Genomic DNA, 20,638 nt, shown 5'->3' on the forward strand with positions numbered 1-20,638 from the left:
CATGTTTGTTTGAGTATCAACTTCGCTGTCTTCTCCACTCACAATGTCTTTCATACTCATGTGCTTCAAATACCCATGTTTCTTATGCGATTTTGTAGCATGTTTCTAGTGACACAATGTAGAGTTCACATTTCCGAGGTCCTTAGGCGAGATTTTGTTCTGGAGGTATCTGCTCTTGCCTCAATTCCGGCCTTACACGTGCATTGTAGATTCTGACCTTACTATCGAGTCTCATGTGTCTATTCCTCAATACAGGATTTCTGAGACACCCAGACACCGAAGCAGCTTTATTTATTTGTTTTAGAGTCTTATTGTATAGATCTGCCTTGTTACCGATGTCAACTCTGAGGTATTTAAATTTCATCACTTGCTCTATCGTCTTGTTATCTACAGCCCTCTTACATCCTACTGGGTTCTTTGATATTGTGAGGCTTTTGACTTTTTCTGTAGATATCTCAATATTATATTGTGTGGTGTAAGGTAGAATCTATAAAGCATCCTTTGGAGGTCATATTATAATCGATTTCCCCATTTTCAAAGGCAAAAAATTACGATTCTCCCAGAGTTCCAAGCAGTGTACTAACTGCAGGCGACCAAATTATACTTAAAAAAAAAACACTGATTGATAAATTATTCTAGTTTTATTATTACAATTTATTATTTAAAACCACCCTGCTAAATATGAAAATTTTCTTAAGGTTGAGGACGAGAGATTTTCTAATGATAACCTCTCTAATGAGTGCATGGATTGTGTTGATACATAACCTGATTTTGTATGTCTCTATCACGTTTCCTCGTGATTTCAATAACAGTGCTTTTAATTTAGTTCATCAGAAAAATAGAGAAGTATTAAGCATTACCTGTGAGGGTGTCATCACTCCAGCGCGGTTTGATGGAGCGTTGTCTCGCTGCTAGAGAACCCGCTGAACCAATGGAAAGTTCCTCTCCGGGGGCTACTCCAGGTGGGCCCCCATGTCCCGGATTCATAGAATTCAAGGTGGCTGTTATTGAACGCCTGGAATATAATCAATTTATTTGATTGAAAATTATGAAAACAGGGTATTCAAGAAATAATATACATATCGGTATTAACAAAAGACTCCGATGACCTTGACAAAAGATGTTAAAAACATTATCATTAACAATAGAATATGAATTTAAAAAAGAAAAATTATTTTGTAAAATGAATGTAATCTGAAAGGGTATGTAAATAAATTTCAAATTTAAAAAAAAACGCAACGGTAGGATATTTTGAAGGTTGTAGATCGGAGATAACGGCTATTTTACATAACTTTGAAAATTCTTAAAGAACTAAAAGATCTATCAGACTCTTTTTTGGTGAGGACTCACTTAAGTCTGTCTTATTATTTTTGTTCAACCCCCACTTTAATTTAGTATTCATTTTGGCCATTAATTTTGTCAGCAGTATCAAATAACTATTTGTGTTTTTTATAAAATAATTGTTAAAAAGCACAGATTTTTAAAATAATGATTGTGATTTGCACAGAATTCTAGACATCAAATATTTAACGTAATATTACAACAGAGATGAAGAACATTTAAGAGAAGGTAATATAAAAGTCCAGGCATCTACAGGGCTTATGACCTGTCAATGGCTGGTTTAAGTGGCCACTTTACACACTGTGTAACATTCACCATTCTGCCTATATTTGAACATCTATATTCCTTCAATTCTTTCATCTGTTGATGTTTGTGAAGTTAAAGAGCTGAAACCTTTATTTATGCGGGTGAGATTCATCTAATTGAATTATTTCACCTACATATTAGGCAACGCCTGAAAATATTATTTTTTCAATTTCTATACTTCTTCATGGACCAGGTAATTTATCAACAATGATGTTAGAATTGAAGATGAAAGAATTGAAGGAATATAGATGTTCAAATATAGGCAGAATGGTGAATGTTACACAGTGTGTAAAGTGGCCACTTAAACCAGCCATTGACAGGTCATAAGCCCTGTAGATGCCTGGACTTCTATATTACCTTCTCTTAAATGTTCTTCATCTCTGTTGTAATATATTAATATAAACAGCTCCCCAGGGAGTTGAATCCAGTCCTTGTCTACAAAAATTTGGACAAACTCAAAATATTGTTGTTTTTATTTAACGTAAGTTAGGAGATAGACATTTATTATAAAAACTGCAAACATGTATTTTTAATTAGGGGTTTTTCTTAGCATTGAATAATTTAACATTGTAAACCCTCAAGATAAGTAATTTTTTTTGGCAAGGAATAATATTTTTTCACAACCATTAGATCTTTAGTTAGATATCTTCTTTCTTTACCTAAATGCAACACTTCCAAAGCCAGGTCTGTCGAATATACTGGCCGGTTCCTGCAGCATCACCTCTTGTCCCAAGCCACTGTCATCTGCTGCCAGGAAGTCTGGTTGACTAGCAGATCTGCAAAATGACAATGGTGTAATGTAATAGAAATTAGACAAACAAGATTTTAAAAGTGAAAATATAGTCCAGATCTAAAAAGCAATGACTGAATGAATATTATTGTGGCATAAGAAACTATGTTTATGATAGATCATTTTAAATATATTATTATCTAATAATGATATCCTCCGTGGCTGCGGCAGGACCCAGGACGACAGCCACCTACCTACTTTTAATCAGTGATAAAGAAAGGGTAATAAATGGAATATTTTTGTAAGTTCATCAGGTACTGAAAATGAAATAAATAATTGACAGACATTTCAACAGAAATAAAGTTCATGTTTTCATTTCAATTTTCAATTTTACTTATTCATATATATGTACATTACAAAATGAAATATTTTAATTCAAACATATAGAAAAATTTAAATAATTAGGTAAAATTAGGTATATATAAAAATAACACAAAAGTATACATACTATTCAGAGAATAATATGTAAAAAAAATAAGAGAATCTTGTAACGAAAAACTCCCTCAGAGACGTGAAAAATGTCAATGTCCAAAGTAATATTGTTCAACATGGAGATAGCTCATCCAACAGGTATAACCATTGGCAGGTTGGTCCTGTATACTGGAATGTGAAACAGTCTATGCTGACGCTGTCTAAGGAACATAAAAGTAAATGCTCCGCATAATTTCAGGGTCGTCAATAATACCGCGCAACAATCGAAAGAAGTGCGTAGTTACATACACATTCCTTCTAGTCTTCAAACTGCTGTAACCGAGCATACCCACTCAGTGGGATAATGCCTCTGGATTCCAAAGGGAATATAGAGTTCAAAACCGAAATAGAGTAACAGAGTTCATAACAGTAGTAGAAAAGTTTATAACAGAAATAGAGTTCATAAAAGAAATGAGTGTTTATAGTAAAAATAGAGTTCACAAAAGAATTGAGAGTTCATAGAAGAAATGAGAGCTCATAACAGAAATAGAGTTCGTAATAAAAAAAAAGGGCAGAAGCGCCAGTTGTCAAACTTAAAAAGAAGTGTCATGCCGACTACCAAAAAGAGAGACATACTCAGGGATACCTGTAATTAAAAAAATGAACTCGCCTCTTTTTAACTTTGGTTGGTACGTGAGTAAATAAATCTTAAATTTTCTACCTGGGCTGAAAGGGTCAAGAGTGCGAGTGACACATGGCATAATGACCCAGAAAAACTATTTATGCATCTGAACAACTGTGAAAGTTTATGAACCGGTTTGTCTATGTTTAAACATCAAAATTTCTTAAATTCTTCCATCGTTTGATTTTTATAAAGTAGAATCTTCATTGGTGTGGAATCCATTGAGTAATTAATGAAAGTGATAAATTAAGTACGGCGAGCAATAAATTTAGTTGACCTCATAAGTACTGATTTCCTGGGAGCTTCTGCACTATCTTGCGACTCTTCGTCTTCCACAGAGAACACATCGGCGATCTTCCCTCTCTGGTGAGGACCCGTGGCGGAGAAGCTTCCCACGTACATGACCTCGGAGTCTCTGCGTAGACCGGTCAGGGACCGGATGGAGCGCCGACCATCCATTTCCACCTCACCTACCTTCGGGAATTTAATAATAATAATGATGGTTTATTAGTAAACATAACAATTTTTTTATCTACAATTTTTTTTGGTAATAGATTTTAATCCGCCTGACTAGTAACAACCTGTTTTAAGGCAGACATTTTTAAGCGTAAGCAAAATAAACAAAACATGACTAATTCGTCGACATGCATTTGTCTTTCTCGCACAGTATCGGAGATTTTATTAATCTTGAATTTATTTGATAATAATTGAGTTTTTAGTATACTTATTTGTTTTTTGTTTCTTTTTTTTCATTTTAAATTGTATTTTTATATTTGTAAACTTGCCCTTCGGGCGTTAACAAATAAATAAATTATCATATTAAACCCACTATATCATTATTTCCATGGTGTATTTATTGATTCTTGTAATAAAATGTATAATTTACTAGGTATTTTTTTAATACCATTTGTTACATAGAGGTGTAATGCTATTACAAGTAAACATTTATTTTTCAGTAATTGTCTTTTAAGTATATAATTTGTTTACTTCAAGTAATTTGCCGCAGTTGTGGATATTACAACACAAACCTCGTGTAAACCAAGTGTAAGCAAAATAAACAAAACATGACTAATTTGTCGACGTGCATTTATCTTTCTCGCACAGTATTGGGGAGGCATTTGTGAGTGAGAGAGTGAGAGAGGGACAGAAAAACAATTTTCAAATTGTCTGGCTCCGTATATTATCTTAAGTTATGTTGTGGCCAGAGGTTAAGTATGGAATTTGTTAAATCTGCAAATAATGGCCATGAAAAATCATTAGTTTTATCAAGCCATCAGTAGAGAATAACAAGCATAGTTAGTGCAGATCTTGTCCCGGGGGTTTTCGAAAGTTCTTGGATTAATTTTATTAATGTTTTCTATTGTTACAATACATACAGTCCATAAACAAAATACATATTTTCAATTGCGTCGTGCTCCATAGAGTCACTGTGTTATAATGGTTTTGTGAATATATTTTATTCCTGACCTTAAAGTCATCGTTGTTTTTGCTGACTGTGCCATTCTTTAATTTGCTGGCAAAGGCTTTCTTCTGTACAGCACTCTTACCACGGGGACCTCCAGACACCGTGCCCACTAGAGCGCTGAAAGTCGGAGGAGTATTGTCACCAACAGCCGTTAAGTTACCTGGAAGAACACACATTTGATATTCATATACATAAATCAAATCTCAGCCTGAGAACTTTCGATCCGAACGACTTATCTAAATTTAAAACAGACATGAATCAATCATTGGGGGAATGTATAGTTCGTGGATAGCTTCCTTGTCTAATGTGTACCTTGGATGTCTGATTCGTGATGTCACAATCCTAAAAAACTAAAAAATCCAGGGACAATGAAACATTTATCATCTTAAGAAACAAACATTTCATGTCAACCTTCCCAGGAATCGAACCTGAGACATCAAACATGGTACGCGAACGCTCACGCACTGACTTGTCGTCAGCTTGTTGATTAGCTAAATAAAAAAACAATTGGATTATGAATTCTCAGGGTTAGGAAATCAAATCTAATCACCATAATATTATTTAAATGCATCACAACTTGTCTATTTGTAGCATTCATGAAGGAAGATACAAAGATGAGTTTTAGCGGCTAGCTCAAAAATCCTGATTTTGAAGTTATTGTAAGTAATTGTAGTAATTACATCAAGAATTGACAAGAATAAATATAAAGAAAAACAATATTACCTTGACTAGTTGAGCGGCCGATCTTCTGTTTCAAAGCCATGAGTACGGTACTAGGCCTGTGTGGCATGGGCTTTATATTGTCTTCTATATTAGCAGAGAATTGTCCGTCGGAGTCCCATTCTCTGTTGAGTTTCCTCAATTCCTTGTCTGCTAATACTTCGGCCTTTGTCTGTCGCTTATTGTAGGCCTTTAATGTTTTCTCACTTTCTTTTTTTGATTTCTCTCTCATGGCTTTTGCTTTTTTCCTAAAATAAAAGTCGAGATTTAAGAGACCGCCGTTGTTAAAAAAAAGAATATGAGAAAGACAATAATTAAACCAACAATCAAGATATATGAGTGTCTTTTGATTGCATGGGATAGTCAGTGTCAAGTTTGAAGAAGTTGTGACTTGTCAGTTGGCTTTCAGAGCCGGAAGAGTGAGTTTCTTGTTTACTGGGTGCTGCACATCATGGATTTTGAATAACATGTTAACATTAAGTTTTGTATTCAGTTGTAAAAAAAAACAAATAAGCTCATGAAGTGTTAAAGTTAGTGTATAGCGATAATGTAGAGCCTCTGAAAACCGTTTACAAGTGGTGTGAGTAGTTTAAACGCAAAAATGAGTCAGTTGAAGATGAGCAATGGTCGGGACATCCTTCAACTCTAAAAAAAAACAAAAAAGATGCAAAATGTGACAAAAATGATTAGTTTAAACAGGCGATTGACTATTTGAGAGCTTGGACATCTTGTATGGGTAAGAACAAATCATTTAAAATGATAATCTGCAAATGAGACGAGTAAATGCAAAATTTATTCCCAGACTTTGACTGACGAACAGAAGGAAATCGTTAGTCTTCAGTTTGCACGGAATTGAAGGATCGCCTTGATGCATATCTGGGCTTTATAGCCAAAATTAAAACTGGAGATGAAAGTTGGGTGTATGGCTATGACCCTGAGATGAATATTTAGAGTTCTCAATGGAAAACAAGTGGCTTTCCTAACCCCAGGAAGGTACGACAGTCAAAGTCAAACGTTAAGATCATGATCATTGCTTTTTTCGATAGTGAGGGCATACGCAATCAAAGTTCATTAATATTTTAAAGGCGATTCATTTTAGTTTCATGAAAGCTAATTACTTTGTTGATTAATTATGACGATGACAAAGGTGATCAGTCTTACGCTCAGGTGCAAATCCAGGGACAATGACACATTTATCAACGTAAGAAACAAACATTTCATGGCATGGAATCGAACCTGGGACATCAAACATGGTACGCATACGCCCAGCTCACTAGGCTACGAGATTCTTAACATACTTATCAGTATTCTCCATTTTGGCGGCGGCGGAGTCGAGGTATCTGAGTATGTCATCCCTGCCATTGATGGCGGCCAGCTCCTGAGCTGTGTGATTGTCGATGTCCACAGCGTACAGATTGGCCCCAAAGTTCACCAGGAACGTGACGCATTCCTTGTGACCTCTGGCTGCAGCCAAATGCAGGGCAGTGTTGCCAAAATGGTCCCCTTTGTCTGGATCCCCACTGAAAAGAAGAATTATATTAGTTATTTAAAAAAAAATATTAATCTTATACAAGTTTGCATGTAAAAACTAAAGCGTGAAAGAAATTAATGAATAATTCTCTTTTGCCTTACAAATGAGGAAGTTCAGTGCTACAGGAAATTGGATATAAACATGTTTTCTTATGTGCAGTTAAAATTAGAGCATTAAATTGTGTGGCAAAGTTTCTTGAAAATATATGAAAACATATGTACTGTAAAATCTCGAGTATAATAGCACTTTTTTTTCAGATTTTACACCGCGTAACTACGAGTATCTTAGACGTTGCAGAATGGGTACTTTCGACATGGAATGAATTAGATGTGTCTATTATTAAACGAGGCTTCCGAATATGGAATAATTTGGACGGTAGTGAGGACGACATATTATGGGATAGTGGGCAGGTGTCATCAGACGAAGATGATGATGGTGATATTTATTACGACGGCAACAATCATTGTGAAATAAACGCAACAACACTAGATGAGCTGCATTCTAGTGATAGTGATTGACTGAGTTCTTAATTTAAGTTGCTTTTCTATCGAATTTGACTTTTTGTTCTTTTTGTTCTTTTTATTATAAATTTTAATACATTAATTGAATTTTGAGAATAAAATATTGTAAAGTTATGGGTGCGTATTATATTCAAATTTAATTTTTCGCATAATTCTACGCAAAATCAAGCATGCGTAATATATACGAGTGCGTATTATAGTTGAGATTTCACCGCGCGACCATGCAAAGGTAGGGTATTTGCTGCTCGCTAGCTAGGCCCGAGGAACCGGCGGTAACGAGCGATTAGAAATGTATGGTAAAACCGCTCCCTTTTAGTCCTCGAACGTTCATTTGTCGCGCCCGCCACAGGCCTCCCACTATGGCCATGTGTGGCGTTTTTCATACGTTTTCGTATGTTTGAAATTTCGCTACCGCACTAGGCCCGCACCCTGGACGCGCCCTTACGGTATATTTTAATAAAAACAAACTACTTTGAATGACGTCACTGGTTCATATGAACCATCCAATGATAATAGTGTTGTGAAAGATTTCCAGTTTACGGGAAGCCAATTCACCAATTAACAGAACTCACCGAAGAGAACTTGCGACGTCACATACAGTGTTTTAAAAATTACAAAACTTTAAAAAAATCATAGTGCCGATAATACGATATGTACATAAAAAACATTTAAAAAAAAATTTGTCTTAGTTTGATAGTCTATTAACAAATACAAAAAAAACTACAGAGCTTTTTTTCTCATTGCGTGTTTTTGACAGAATTTATTGTTTAAGTAGACATTTTATTCAAGTTGACATTCTTATGTTTTCAGTTTAAAATCGATTTTACGGTATGGAATTACTGAATAGGGAGAATCCTATAAATCATTGCATTGTAAAAGAAAAACTTAATTTGACAAAACAACATTATTGTCAACATCATCATTCCATGTCCGCTCCTTAGATGGAGCATATGGCGTCTACAAAGAGCTTCCGGGCATCCCTGTCGTTTACTAGCTCCCGTGCATCCATCCAAGTCAGGTTCGCGCCCAGTAGTTCTGACAAACTATTGACGAACAGACATCGGCGGGCGTCCAGGACGTCGAGAACCTGATGCCTTGTAAAATAGGCAAGCGTGGTTAAGGCTCTCAGGAGGCATTCGCAGTGTACGGCCAAGCTAACCGTATCGCCTCCGCTTGATGACAGGGTCACCGTAGTTCAAGGAAACAAGACAATATTGTCATGTCTGTTGTATTGTCCAAGTGTAAAAGAGACTTAGTAACTGCATTTACCGCGAGAAAATATAAGCAATAATCTTATTTTATATACTCGTACATTAAATTTACTTAAAATTAGTAAAGTAATAGTAAAGTATGTTCCTAATTTGGTTAAATGTATTTATTTCAATGTGCCTAATAGGTCAATCAGGCATCATATTATTTTAGATATGTTAATATATCTAAGTCAAATTCGCACATTAATTCTCTGTTCCTGAGAATACACTCTCTAGGGAACAAACACACTGATGACCAAAAAATAGATGCACAGGTAACCTCTGTTGATCGCGACCTCCCCCAGCGAGTGCGGATTCGTTATAATGCGATATTTTTCGCAATGTAGAGTTGTTAGAAAGTAAACTTAAAATAATCGATATGATAGAAAATGGTGGTAAAATTGCAGTTGTAGGTAGGGATTTCAAATTGTCGGAGTCTACAGCGCGATCGATTGAAAAAAAAGCGAGTAATGGTTGGTTTGATCGGTTTTAATCGCGATCAAACTCCCATTGCCTTAAAATGTTTGGCGAATCGGCTAGTGCAGATACGAAATCAGTTGAAGAATATCCGATAGAGATCCGAAATTTCGCTTATTGCGGCCATTCAATGTTCCGATCCGCCGGTTGCGAAATAATAATGTGCTGTTCCTCGATTAACACAGCACAAACTATGGCTTGCATGCACCAATGTCCCGATTGTGTCGTATTGTAAACTCGAGACAAGATCTGGACTTTTTTGGTGTAAGTCTTTATAGATTTAAAAATTCACTAAGATAGACCGGATTTTGTCTTGAGGTAATAATTTATATTTTTTTGTCCTAGCTTTAATTTTATTTAATTGTATTTTATTTTATTAGTGCCTGTATTTATTATAAGAAATTGTATTTACCATTGTTAGAATGGACTGCATAAGTCCGTCAAATAAATAAATGCATAAATGTCCAGAACGTATCCCCGCGATCAACGCTGTATTTGCTATCACTTTATCAAACTCCAAGAACCAATTTTAATAATCTTGAATGTATTTAATAATAATTGACTTTCTAGTATTCTAATTTGTTTTTTGTTTCTTTTTTTTCATTTTAAATTGTATTTTTATATTTGTAAACTGTTTATAACCTCTGTATATGTAAAAGCACTTTGGGCGTTAACAAATAAATACATAATCATATTAAACCCACTATATCCTTATTTCCGTGGTGTATTTATTAATTCTTGTAATAAAATGTATACTTTACTAGGTATTTTTAAATTACTATTTGTGACACAGATATGTAATGCTATTACAATTAAAAAATTTATCTGTCTGTCTTTTAAGTATATAAATTGTTTACTTCAAGTAAATTGCCGCAGTTGTGGATATTACAACACAAACCTCTTAAGATATAAATCACAATCTTTTATCAAGTAAAATTCTTGGAGCCGAGTAGGTAATTCAGTAGCAAAATCTATGACACACATTTTTAAATGAATGTACATTATAATATTTTCTATTGAAAGAGCGAATTGATTTCAAATGCACGTATTGAAAAACACAGTACTTAAGATAAATCTGTTTGTAAAAAAAGAATGCATCAATCGAATGCAAATAAAATTAAAGTTTGTTAGTGAAAAATTTTTAAGGAAGTTATTTCGAATCCTACTCTACCCGAACTTGATTCCCATTTTCTAATAGTGAGTTATTTACAACTCGTTGAAAATGGCCCTCAAAATAATTTAAATATTTTGGTAAATCATAAGAACGCAAATATTTATTTTAAAAAAAAAATAATAATTAAAAAGCGTCTTAAAATATATGTTTATATGTCCTTTCTCTCATTGATCATATTTTCATATTTATACTTTAGATAACTATCCATGTACAGGGTGTTCTTTAAACCCTGTCACATCCGAAACCACGATAATCAGTATGGGCAAGACGACATATTAGCATATTTAAAAAAATAATTAGAACAAAGAATTTTTTTAAAATAAAATGTTAAAAAAACAAATGGTTGCTAACTTCTGCAGGGGAGAAGTGAGGGGAGCGCGGCGCAGTGTCAGACTCCCCCCTCCCCCCTCCTCGTTTCACCCCTGCAGAAGTAAGCAACCATTTGCTTTTTTTTATGTTTTATTATTATAAATTTTATTCGTTCTAAAAAAATATTTTAATGTGCCAATGTGTCTTCTTGCTCACACTGATCATCGTGGTTTCGGACGTGACAGGGTTTAAAGAACACCCTGTATATGCTAACACCTTAGATAAGGGGGAAAAGACCCCCCTGCTTTAAATTTCACTGATTAATTTGTTTTATTTTTTGTTTAAATTCAATGACATTGTGTACAATATTCTGTGTTTACTATATAAGTTTTATATCACCTGTCGATGGGAAGAGTGCTCTCCCGAAACTGTAGTAGTGTTCTTGTAAAAGAATAAACATTGTTTAACACTAATAACAAAGTTTTATTTTCATAATAATTTATATGTTTATTCGATCAAATTAATTTGATTTTACTAAAATACATGTTTAAAACTTGCCTTACACATAATTTATAAGGACGACAAGAATTCGCTTCAATACAAACAAAAAAACGTTCTTTTTTGTGTAGTACTGATTACCGTCGTAAGCAAAGAAATAGAGAAGTATTTAGGGGTTCGCTTTTGAATTTAGGTTCTATGAGAGTGAAAATTTTTTGGAATTCTTGTATATTTGAATGAACATCCGGGCTGAAAGGGTCAATAATTATACTGGAAATTTATTAATTTTACTATAAGATTTCAGTCCAGATTTAATTTTCCTAGTATCATCATCATCCTGTTTACAGCCGATTGTGCATTGGTACACTTATACCCGTATGCAGAGACAAAACTTAAGGTGAGGAAAGTACATTCTAATTTCAAATGCAGAGAATAACCCGAGGGTAAAGACAATAGAATGTACTTTCCTCACCTTAAGGTTTGTCTCTGCATGCGGGTATTAATGCAGCATATATCGATAATTTGTTACACGAAGTTCAGAACCATAAAATATCGCAGTATAGAACGACCTTTTTAATCAATATTTCAAGTCGACCTTCCCAGGAATCGAACTGGGGGCCTCAAGCATGGTAGACGAACGCGCCGACAACTACACAACGAAGCGGACTTATCTCCACTCGATTTCCATATTCAGGATTTATACCTGAGAGTAGCCATCGAGTCGAAAGCACTCGTCCAGGGTTCTGGTTCTAATTCACACACAGAACAAAATAACTTACAAGTATATTTGATAAGAAACTGGTGTTTATCCGTAAAGGTAATCACCGATAGCGAGATTATAATAAAATATTTTGTGAATTTAATAAACTCTAATACACATAATCCTTAAATAATAATATTTGCTATCGGTTATAAAGGTATAGTGTATTATGTAGGTATGTGAATCTTCAGTTATCTTGTAAGTAGCTTAACAAAACGATAACTTTGGCGATAGTTTATCGCATAAAAAATATTTTTAAAAACCTAGAAAAGATTCCTACATTATAAACAGTTTAAAAACGAGCATATACAAGACGCTCGCAGCTGGCGCCACGTCATTCTGACGTCACACGTCATGCCCGCCGAGTGCGCTTCTAACAAACATAGCTTACAAGTATGGCGCGGTAACGTATTACGTGCCGTGTACGTAAGGGGCAGCGAAAGTAGTAGAGGTTAAATTCAATTCATTAAAAATCTCGATTCACGAAATTGAACATTTACAGAAATACACGCATATATATTAAACCCTCTTAAAATAATACAAAGATTAATTATTAAAGTAATTCTAAAGAAACCCTCAACATTCAATACGGAAAGTCTATTTAAAATATTTGAGGTTCATACAGTAGACTCTTTATAAAATAAATTATATTGTACAAATATATAAAAAAGAATTTGAGATGAATAAGTCACTCAGATATTTGTGAAGAATATAATACGTGAACGAAAAATTTTTACTCGCTCAGAATGATTTGGATACTTATTATTATTATTATTATTTTTATTTTTTTATACGCCTCCACTCGTTTGGATACTTATTTACTTCTGACTAAATTCTTAAGGACAAATAATAATAAAAATATTTGAATTTGTTTGATATTATTTGCCAAATTTAAATAATAAGTATAATTGAATGTCCCTCTTTACTTTTGGCCCAAAATTTCATGTTATGTTTACGTTTAATTTAAACGGTAATAATATTTATTGTCACATAATTCTTTCATACTGATTTTAACTACCTCACATTATATAATATTTTTTCGTGGGTATGGTTTTTTTTTGTCGTTCACTAAAACGTATATTCTTTAAATTTCTTATTCTTGTTTCTAAGAGCCAAAATCACTTGCTAATGAGTGGGGCGTATATATATATATTTTTTTTTAAAGTCACTCAGATACTAAAATAATATTAAATTCTTAAATTCCACACAAGTCATGGTCAAAATAGCTTTGTCTTCAAAGGTGTAAAAAATTATAACAATCTTCCCAATGAACTAAAAGCTATTAAAAATAATATATCAATAAATAAATTTAGAGTAAATCTAAAGACATTTTTTGAACACGTGTAAAAACTACACTAAATTTTAATTAGTATGATTGTATAATTGTTTTATATTTTTTCTTTATGTATCCTATGTTTTTATTTTTTTCTCATGTACTCGTATTTAAAAATTATATAAACTCTTAATCAATAAACAACTACAACAGTGTAAGTCACTCTCCAAGCACAAGAGTTAGTCTCTTTTTTGGAGAGTTACAGTGGTAACATGATTACTAGATGTGTAAAGATTATTGCTGTTATAAAGCACTCCACATAGATACCAATTGTCGTGTGAGAAACGGTAGCTCTCTGACTGATTGGTTCGGGGTCTCCACTGGAGTGAGGCAGGGCTGCGTCCTTGCACTGTTCTTATTCATCATACTGATAGATTTTATCTTATGCCAATAAATACCACCTGATCTAGGTATAAAAGTGAACTCCCTCCTTAAGTTGTGCGACTTGGAAAATGCAGATGATACAGTCCTTTTTGAAAAATCTGTTGGTGATTTTCAGGAAATTGTTGGCACACTGCAGGAAAACTCAACTCGTCTGGGTCTTAATATTAATACAAAAAAGACTCAGCTTATGTGCAACAAATCCTGTCCTGACCCTGATTAGCCTTTCTATAATAATGGACAGAGGATTGAGAAAGTTGACAGCTTTAAATACTTTGGAGTACACATAATGAGGATGGAAGCATGCATAAAGAGCTCGCAACCCGCCTAGGAATTGCTGGAGCAACGTTTAACATGATGCGTGTTGTCTGGAACTCTAGTCTATACTCGGTCAAAAAAAAAAGGCGATTATTCAACTCTTGTATGCCAGTTATCCTATATGGGTGCGAATCTTGGCACCTTACCAAAGCTCAAAACACCAAGCTTCTGAGTTTTGAGAGTAAGTGCTTGAGAAGAATATTAGGTATAAGGTAGTTCGATTTTATAACTAACATTGAAGTCCGAAAACGGACGCAGCAGCCTCCTATAACGAGCGTCTTGAGGATGCGGCGGTGGACCTGGCTTGAACACGTGCTGCGCATGCCTCAGGAGAACCTAAACCCTAGTTGCCTCTTTTTTAAACCTGCGGGATCACGCCGTCCTGGAAGGCCGTCAATGGCGATCTTTAGACTTTATGCGGCGGAATTAAGGGGCGCTGGATTGACATGGGAAGAAGCGAGAGTGCTCGCTGGCGATAGGGTATCCTGGAGGCAACTGGTGATGTCCACATGCACCACTTAGGAGCGGATGTAGAAAAGAAGAAGATGCGTAAAAGAATATATGTATGAAGATATGTATTTTATTGGAAATCGAAACATAGATCGTCACATAGATCACCATATTGTCGTACTTATTTCATTATCATAAATACTAACACAATGCAAGATTACTTTTATCAACATTGATAAGGTTTTAACATATTCCATCGATTTTATTGTATTGCTGAATCACATTCTTACAATCCACATATGGTTATATGTAGCTCCTTCACTGTCCATGAAGATTAGAAATAGTGACGCAGGAAACAATCAAATTTTAGGACGATGTCTCACCAGACCAAGAAGGGAATATTCTGCTTATGTTTGTGATATCAGAGCACTCGCCTTGCACTCAGTAGTATGACGTAGGTTTGGAGCGCGAAAACTAATTTATAGTGAGCGACCGAAACAAGATTTTCAGGCGAAACGGAAACTGAATTCCGGCCTCTGTTCTAGTTTCGGCCGAAACCGAAACCTATTTAAATAACTGAAACCTATTATTTATGTGGGTGAGATTCATCTAATTGAATTATATCACCTACATACTACTTTTCAATATACTCGTACATACAAAATGATATGTCAATCCTCAAACCACTCTCATACACACGTTTGTCTAATAATAAAGAAAAAAATGAATAAAATTGAGCGGGAATTTCGTACTAACTATAAAACGAAATAATACAGACTAAAGTGGATACAAAGTCGTTGGAACAATAGGCTTCTTTCCCTCCTCCGACAACTACACGTGGACCGGACCATCTTCTATGAATTTAGCAAACAACATGTGCTTGCACATGTGCGACACTGCGACAGTGACTAGTGACTACCCAACATCTACGAAAGCTACCCTTCGGATATTTTTATACGTTCTGTTATCCATAGTGTTGAAACGGTGCTTTATCTGTTTAGTTTTTTATTGTTTACTTTTTAGCACGAACACTTTACAAATTTGATATTATGCTCAATGTTTGTTTTTGTAAATTTATTGATAATTTTAAGTTGCCAGAATTTTACTCGTCCATGCACTTTGTAGCTGCAAGACGATTAGTTATCTAGCTTCAATAGGTAAATGCTATCAACTATCAAATATCCAAATTTAGTAAATGAGGTCTAAAATTCCAACCATCCATGCGCTCAGTAGCTGCAAGACTTGTTGTAATCTAACTTCTACAATTATAAATTTGTTTTTAATTTTTTTTTTAAATATCACTAAATCTCTAAACTTTATTGTCAAATAAAAAATAAAAAATGTAAATAGGGGCTAGATTTCTTATTGTCTATACGCTCTGTAGCGGCAAGACGTGGTGGGATATTAATTTATTGTACAGCGCCCTTGAGGTGATTTTCACAAAAAACAGCGCTGTATAAATTATCCAAATATATATTAATATATATATATATATATATATTTACATATCAACGCCTGAATTTTTTTTTTTTTAAATTTCAATACTTCTTCATGGATCAGGTGGATTTATCAACAATATTTTGAGTTTGTCCAAATTTTTGTAGACAAGGACTGGATTCAACTCCTGGGGAGCTGTTAATATTAACATATTACAACAGAGATTTACAAAGCACTGACTCCCATCCACATGTAAAAATGAAAAAAATTTTTAACCTAAAAGGAAGATGTTATTACCTAATTACAATGGAATGAGGAAGTTCAGTGGTTTAAAAAAAAAATAGACTATTAAACTAATCCATTTTTTTTTCTGTATCGTATTATCAGCGTTATGATTTTTTAAAGTTTTTCATTTCTGAAATTACTCCGCGTGTGACGTCTCGAGTTCTCTTCCGCTTCTTCTCGGTCAGTTCTGCCAGTTGGTCCGTTGACTTTCCGTGAATCGGAAATCTTTCACATCTCTATTATCATTGGTTGATTCATATGAACTAGTGACGTCGTTCACAACAGTTCGTTTTTATTCTTTAAAAATTCATACATTTTTAAGAAACTTTGCCGTACAATTTTATGCTCTAATTTTAACATTTTTTATAAGAATTATCTCGAAATAATGCATTGGTTTAAAATGCTTACCCTCTTCCACAAAGGAGTCTCAGAGAATCCAGGTGGCCTTCAAATGCCGCCCAAAGTGTGGGAGTCATACCAGCTTCATCGCGACCATTGCACTCCTTTCTACTGGCTTCTCTGAGAACGTCCAGCAACCCATCTTTTGCGGCTCTGAAAACGGTAGGACAAATTTAGACAATTCCAAAGCGCATAATAACACTGAAAACAAATTAATAAGGTAAGAAACAACTATGGATGACGAGACCGCCTTGATAAAATCGAAGGAATGCGAACTACGAATGATATGGCCAGTTCAGAAGAGTCAGAAATGAGTCGAGGAGGGAGGAAATGCGGGTGTTTGATGAAAATCGGTGATATGGAGTCCGCAGGAAGTGAGATACTCCCTTATGTTGGAGAGGGTTCAGAAAAAAATTCTGAGGTATCTCTACATGAGGGAGTATGGTAGTTATTCAATTCAATTTATTTATTTTAAATATAACATATACATTACAAAAATATATTCAATACGTACATATTATAAAAAAGGAAAAAAAATACACGAAAGAGACTCATGTCAAAGGAGTCGAAGAATCCTGCTCCGGAAAACCCCTTCGGATACACGGAACAGATCAATATCCAGAGCGATGTTGTTCAACATAGCGGTAGCTCTTCCAACAGGCATAACCATAGGCAGGTTGGTCCTGAATATCGGAATATGAAACAATCTATGCTGACGCTGTCTTAGGTAATTATCAGGAACATACAAACCAATGCTCATCATAATTTCAGAATTATCGATCATACCGCGCAACAATCGATAAAAATGTGTGGTCAAATACACATTCCTTCTAGTCTCTAAACTGTTGTAGCCAAGCATACCCTGGAGAAACTCGGTCGGGTAGAGCCAAGGATAATACCCGCACTCTCTCATGTAGAGATATCTCAGAAACTTCTTTTGGATTTTCTCTATCATAAGAGAGTACTTCAGTTCATGTGGCCCCCAAATCATCGAGCCACTCTCGAGTCTACTTCGCACCAAGGAGTTGTAAAGAGTTCTCAGTACGCGGGTATTTTCGAAAACCCTGGCAGTACGCAGAACAAATCCTAACATCTTCAATGCATCACCACTGATTGTCTCTATGTGTTCATGAAATGTCAGAGTGCTTACAAATCTAACGCCCAGATCCTTAACATTCGATGTTCGTATCAGATTCTGGTCATTTATTTTGTAGCGAAAAAAAAGAGTTTTTTGGGCCCTAGTGAAGGACGTGACCGAACACTTGGAAACATTAAACCCAAGTTTGTTTCGCCTTCCCCATTCAGATATATTAGATATATCCGCTTCGAGAAGACGAAAATCGTCAGAAGTTGTCACCTTTAAAAACAGTTTTAAGTCATCCGCAAACAACAGAAAACGCGAGTTCAAAATTACATTTTTAATATTATTAATGAAAATTGAGAACAACAATGGACCCAGGTTAGAGCCTATCCGTGGCTCTATCCCACTGGGTTCCTCTTGGGTATGCTTGGGACTAATAGTTTGCAACTTAGAAGGGATGGGTCTACACTGACCCATTTTATCAGACTGTTAAGGGGTTTCATCGATAACTCGGCCATTTTAGAGAGTATCAATTTTTATGTTCCTGATGGCTATCTCCGAAAGCGTCAGCACAGACTGTCTTACCTCCCGGTTTCTAGAACCAACCTGCCTCTGGTCATGCCGATTGGAAGAGCAGTCAAGCAGCTGAACATTATCACTTTGGAGATCGACATCTTTCACATTAGTGAAACTATGTTTAAGAGGCAAATACTCTTGCTATTAGAGAGTATTATACCTTAATAATGTCGAACCATTGCTCAAGGGTTCTTGGTTTGATATAAAGTTCCAATTTAACGTCTTAAATCCTTTGTAATTTGTTGTTACTTTGTGAATAAATAATTTGAATTTGAAAAAAAAAAAAAATTAATAAACCTGTGCTTATGTGTGTGTGACAGAACTTTTTAAAATAAAATGTTCTAGTGTTCCCACTAACTAAACATAATTAGTATGTTTACTTGATTCTAACGGATTAAGGTCAAAACGCACTGAGGCGGCGCACTGTGGAAAATAAAGATCGGCTTCGGATCAAAAGTCAGCAAGTTTTTTTTTATTTTTAGAGGAAGGTACATTAAAAATAATACACGAATATAAAATAGTCTTAAAAGCTTTAAACGAAATAAATTTTATTATAATATTTTTATTTTTATACAATAAAATATTAAAAATAACATTGAAAGCATAAAATATGGTATTCATTTGATTATAATATGTACACAAATATCAATAAATGATTCGATAGTGAATAACAAACTAATTCGAAAGTATTTTTCATGAATAGTCAACATTAATTTGAAACCGCCATAGATAGTGGTTTTTGGTTTTCTGACTTTTATCACATTTTTCATAATAACTTCGTGATAGGCAAATTTTGGCAGCTAATTTTTATAAATGTTTTTTATGATTTATTAAAACGTGGGTGACTGTCAAAAGTCTCTAAGAACTTTTTTTAAATTTTTAATAATATATTTTTGTATAATTATTCAATGTATGAAAAAAATGTTTTAGTTGTTTTATAATGTTTAAGATGAACTTTTAGATATATATATAATACTTTATATCTATTCCTCTAAAGTTTAATAAGAAATCAACTTTTAAAGTGATGAAGTGAACATATTAAAAATGGTATCCGTAAAACAATACAGTTTGTGACATTGAAAATAAATGTATTATAAATAAGATTTTTAGAATTTTATAGTTTGGCTCTCAAACTATTTAAAAAGTATATTGAAATGTGACAGTAGCAACATTGGTAAAAATCCCTTATGATATGCCGTTGTTCTACCATTTTCCATAGTGCGGCGCGACAAAAATTTGTATGGAGTGCCGCGTACTGAAGCGCAGCTATATTACAATTTCTTTCGTACAAAACAGTGAAAATAATATTTCGCGTTGCCGCGACGCGCCGCGCTAGTGCGTTTTGACCGTTAACATATGTATATTAAACATTCAAACGCACTATATGTACTTATAATTAAATAATAATTAAATAAATAATTAAATTATGTATGTAAATACGTACGTAATTTTATTATTTTTATATTTAATTTTACTAATATTTATAACGTTTACCGTGTTTATTTGAACAAGTTTGAAGATGCCCGTAAGAAAGGGAAAGAAGCAATTGGTATAATGAACAAGTGGAAGTCTAAGTACCAAGTTTTTAACAACATGTGGATATACATAAAAGTTTTATTACCCAATTTCAATGAAATTCTATTAAAAGATGCATAAAAATCAAAATTTAAATTTATCGCAACGAAGGTATATGGGAAAAGATTATTGATAAGGGAATAATGTAGCCAAGAATACTTTAGAATAAACTGTGTAATATTTACCATTCTGCCTATGTCTGACCATCCATATTTCTTCAATATTTTTATAAAATTTAATAGTGATCTCAGAGATTGAATCTTTTGAAAGTAGTTTCGTAATTCGTAACAGTAATTGGGCCTCCTGGGCCGCGATTATGAACGGCTATCTTTATCGGTATATACTGAGACGGTATAAACTAATATCGATATTTAGATACGAAACTGTGTATATTTGTACGAAAATTCAAAGTGTCTTCGTCGGTAACCGGTAATTAAACACGTTTAGAAAAAATTGTAAATATATTCTATTTTTCAAACACAAAACTTATTTTTACTTTGTAGAAATTGAATATAAATACTTCCCATAATAATCGAGGCCCTGTCCCCTATTTGCAAAAAAATACGTT

The 20,638-nt window shown here is 34.2% G+C and overlaps 1 protein-coding gene across 2 annotated transcripts in view; it reads right to left on the reverse strand.

Annotated features, from left to right (window-relative positions):
- The window catches only part of Sans (SAM_USH1G_HARP domain-containing protein Sans), a 34,479-nt gene that overhangs the window by 1,831 nt on the left and 12,010 nt on the right, over nucleotides 1-20,638 (reverse strand). For both annotated transcript variants that reach the window (XM_088233172.1, XM_088233171.1), the window contains exons 2-8: nucleotides 16,848-16,991; nucleotides 7,014-7,235; nucleotides 5,719-5,963; nucleotides 4,998-5,155; nucleotides 3,808-4,004; nucleotides 2,307-2,423; nucleotides 861-1,015 (exon numbers count right to left, since the gene is read on the reverse strand). In XM_088233172.1, coding sequence (XP_088089298.1) covers nucleotides 861-1,015; nucleotides 2,307-2,423; nucleotides 3,808-4,004; nucleotides 4,998-5,155; nucleotides 5,719-5,963; nucleotides 7,014-7,235; nucleotides 16,848-16,991 — 1,238 coding nt within the window. The remainder of the gene's footprint in view (nucleotides 1-860; nucleotides 1,016-2,306; nucleotides 2,424-3,807; nucleotides 4,005-4,997; nucleotides 5,156-5,718; nucleotides 5,964-7,013; nucleotides 7,236-16,847; nucleotides 16,992-20,638) is intronic.

This window comes from Micrasema longulum, unplaced genomic scaffold (genome assembly GCF_059751315.1).
Source record: "Micrasema longulum isolate JH-2025_06_02 unplaced genomic scaffold, ASM5975131v1 h1tg001067l, whole genome shotgun sequence".
Lineage (NCBI taxonomy): Eukaryota > Metazoa > Arthropoda > Insecta > Trichoptera > Brachycentridae > Micrasema > Micrasema longulum.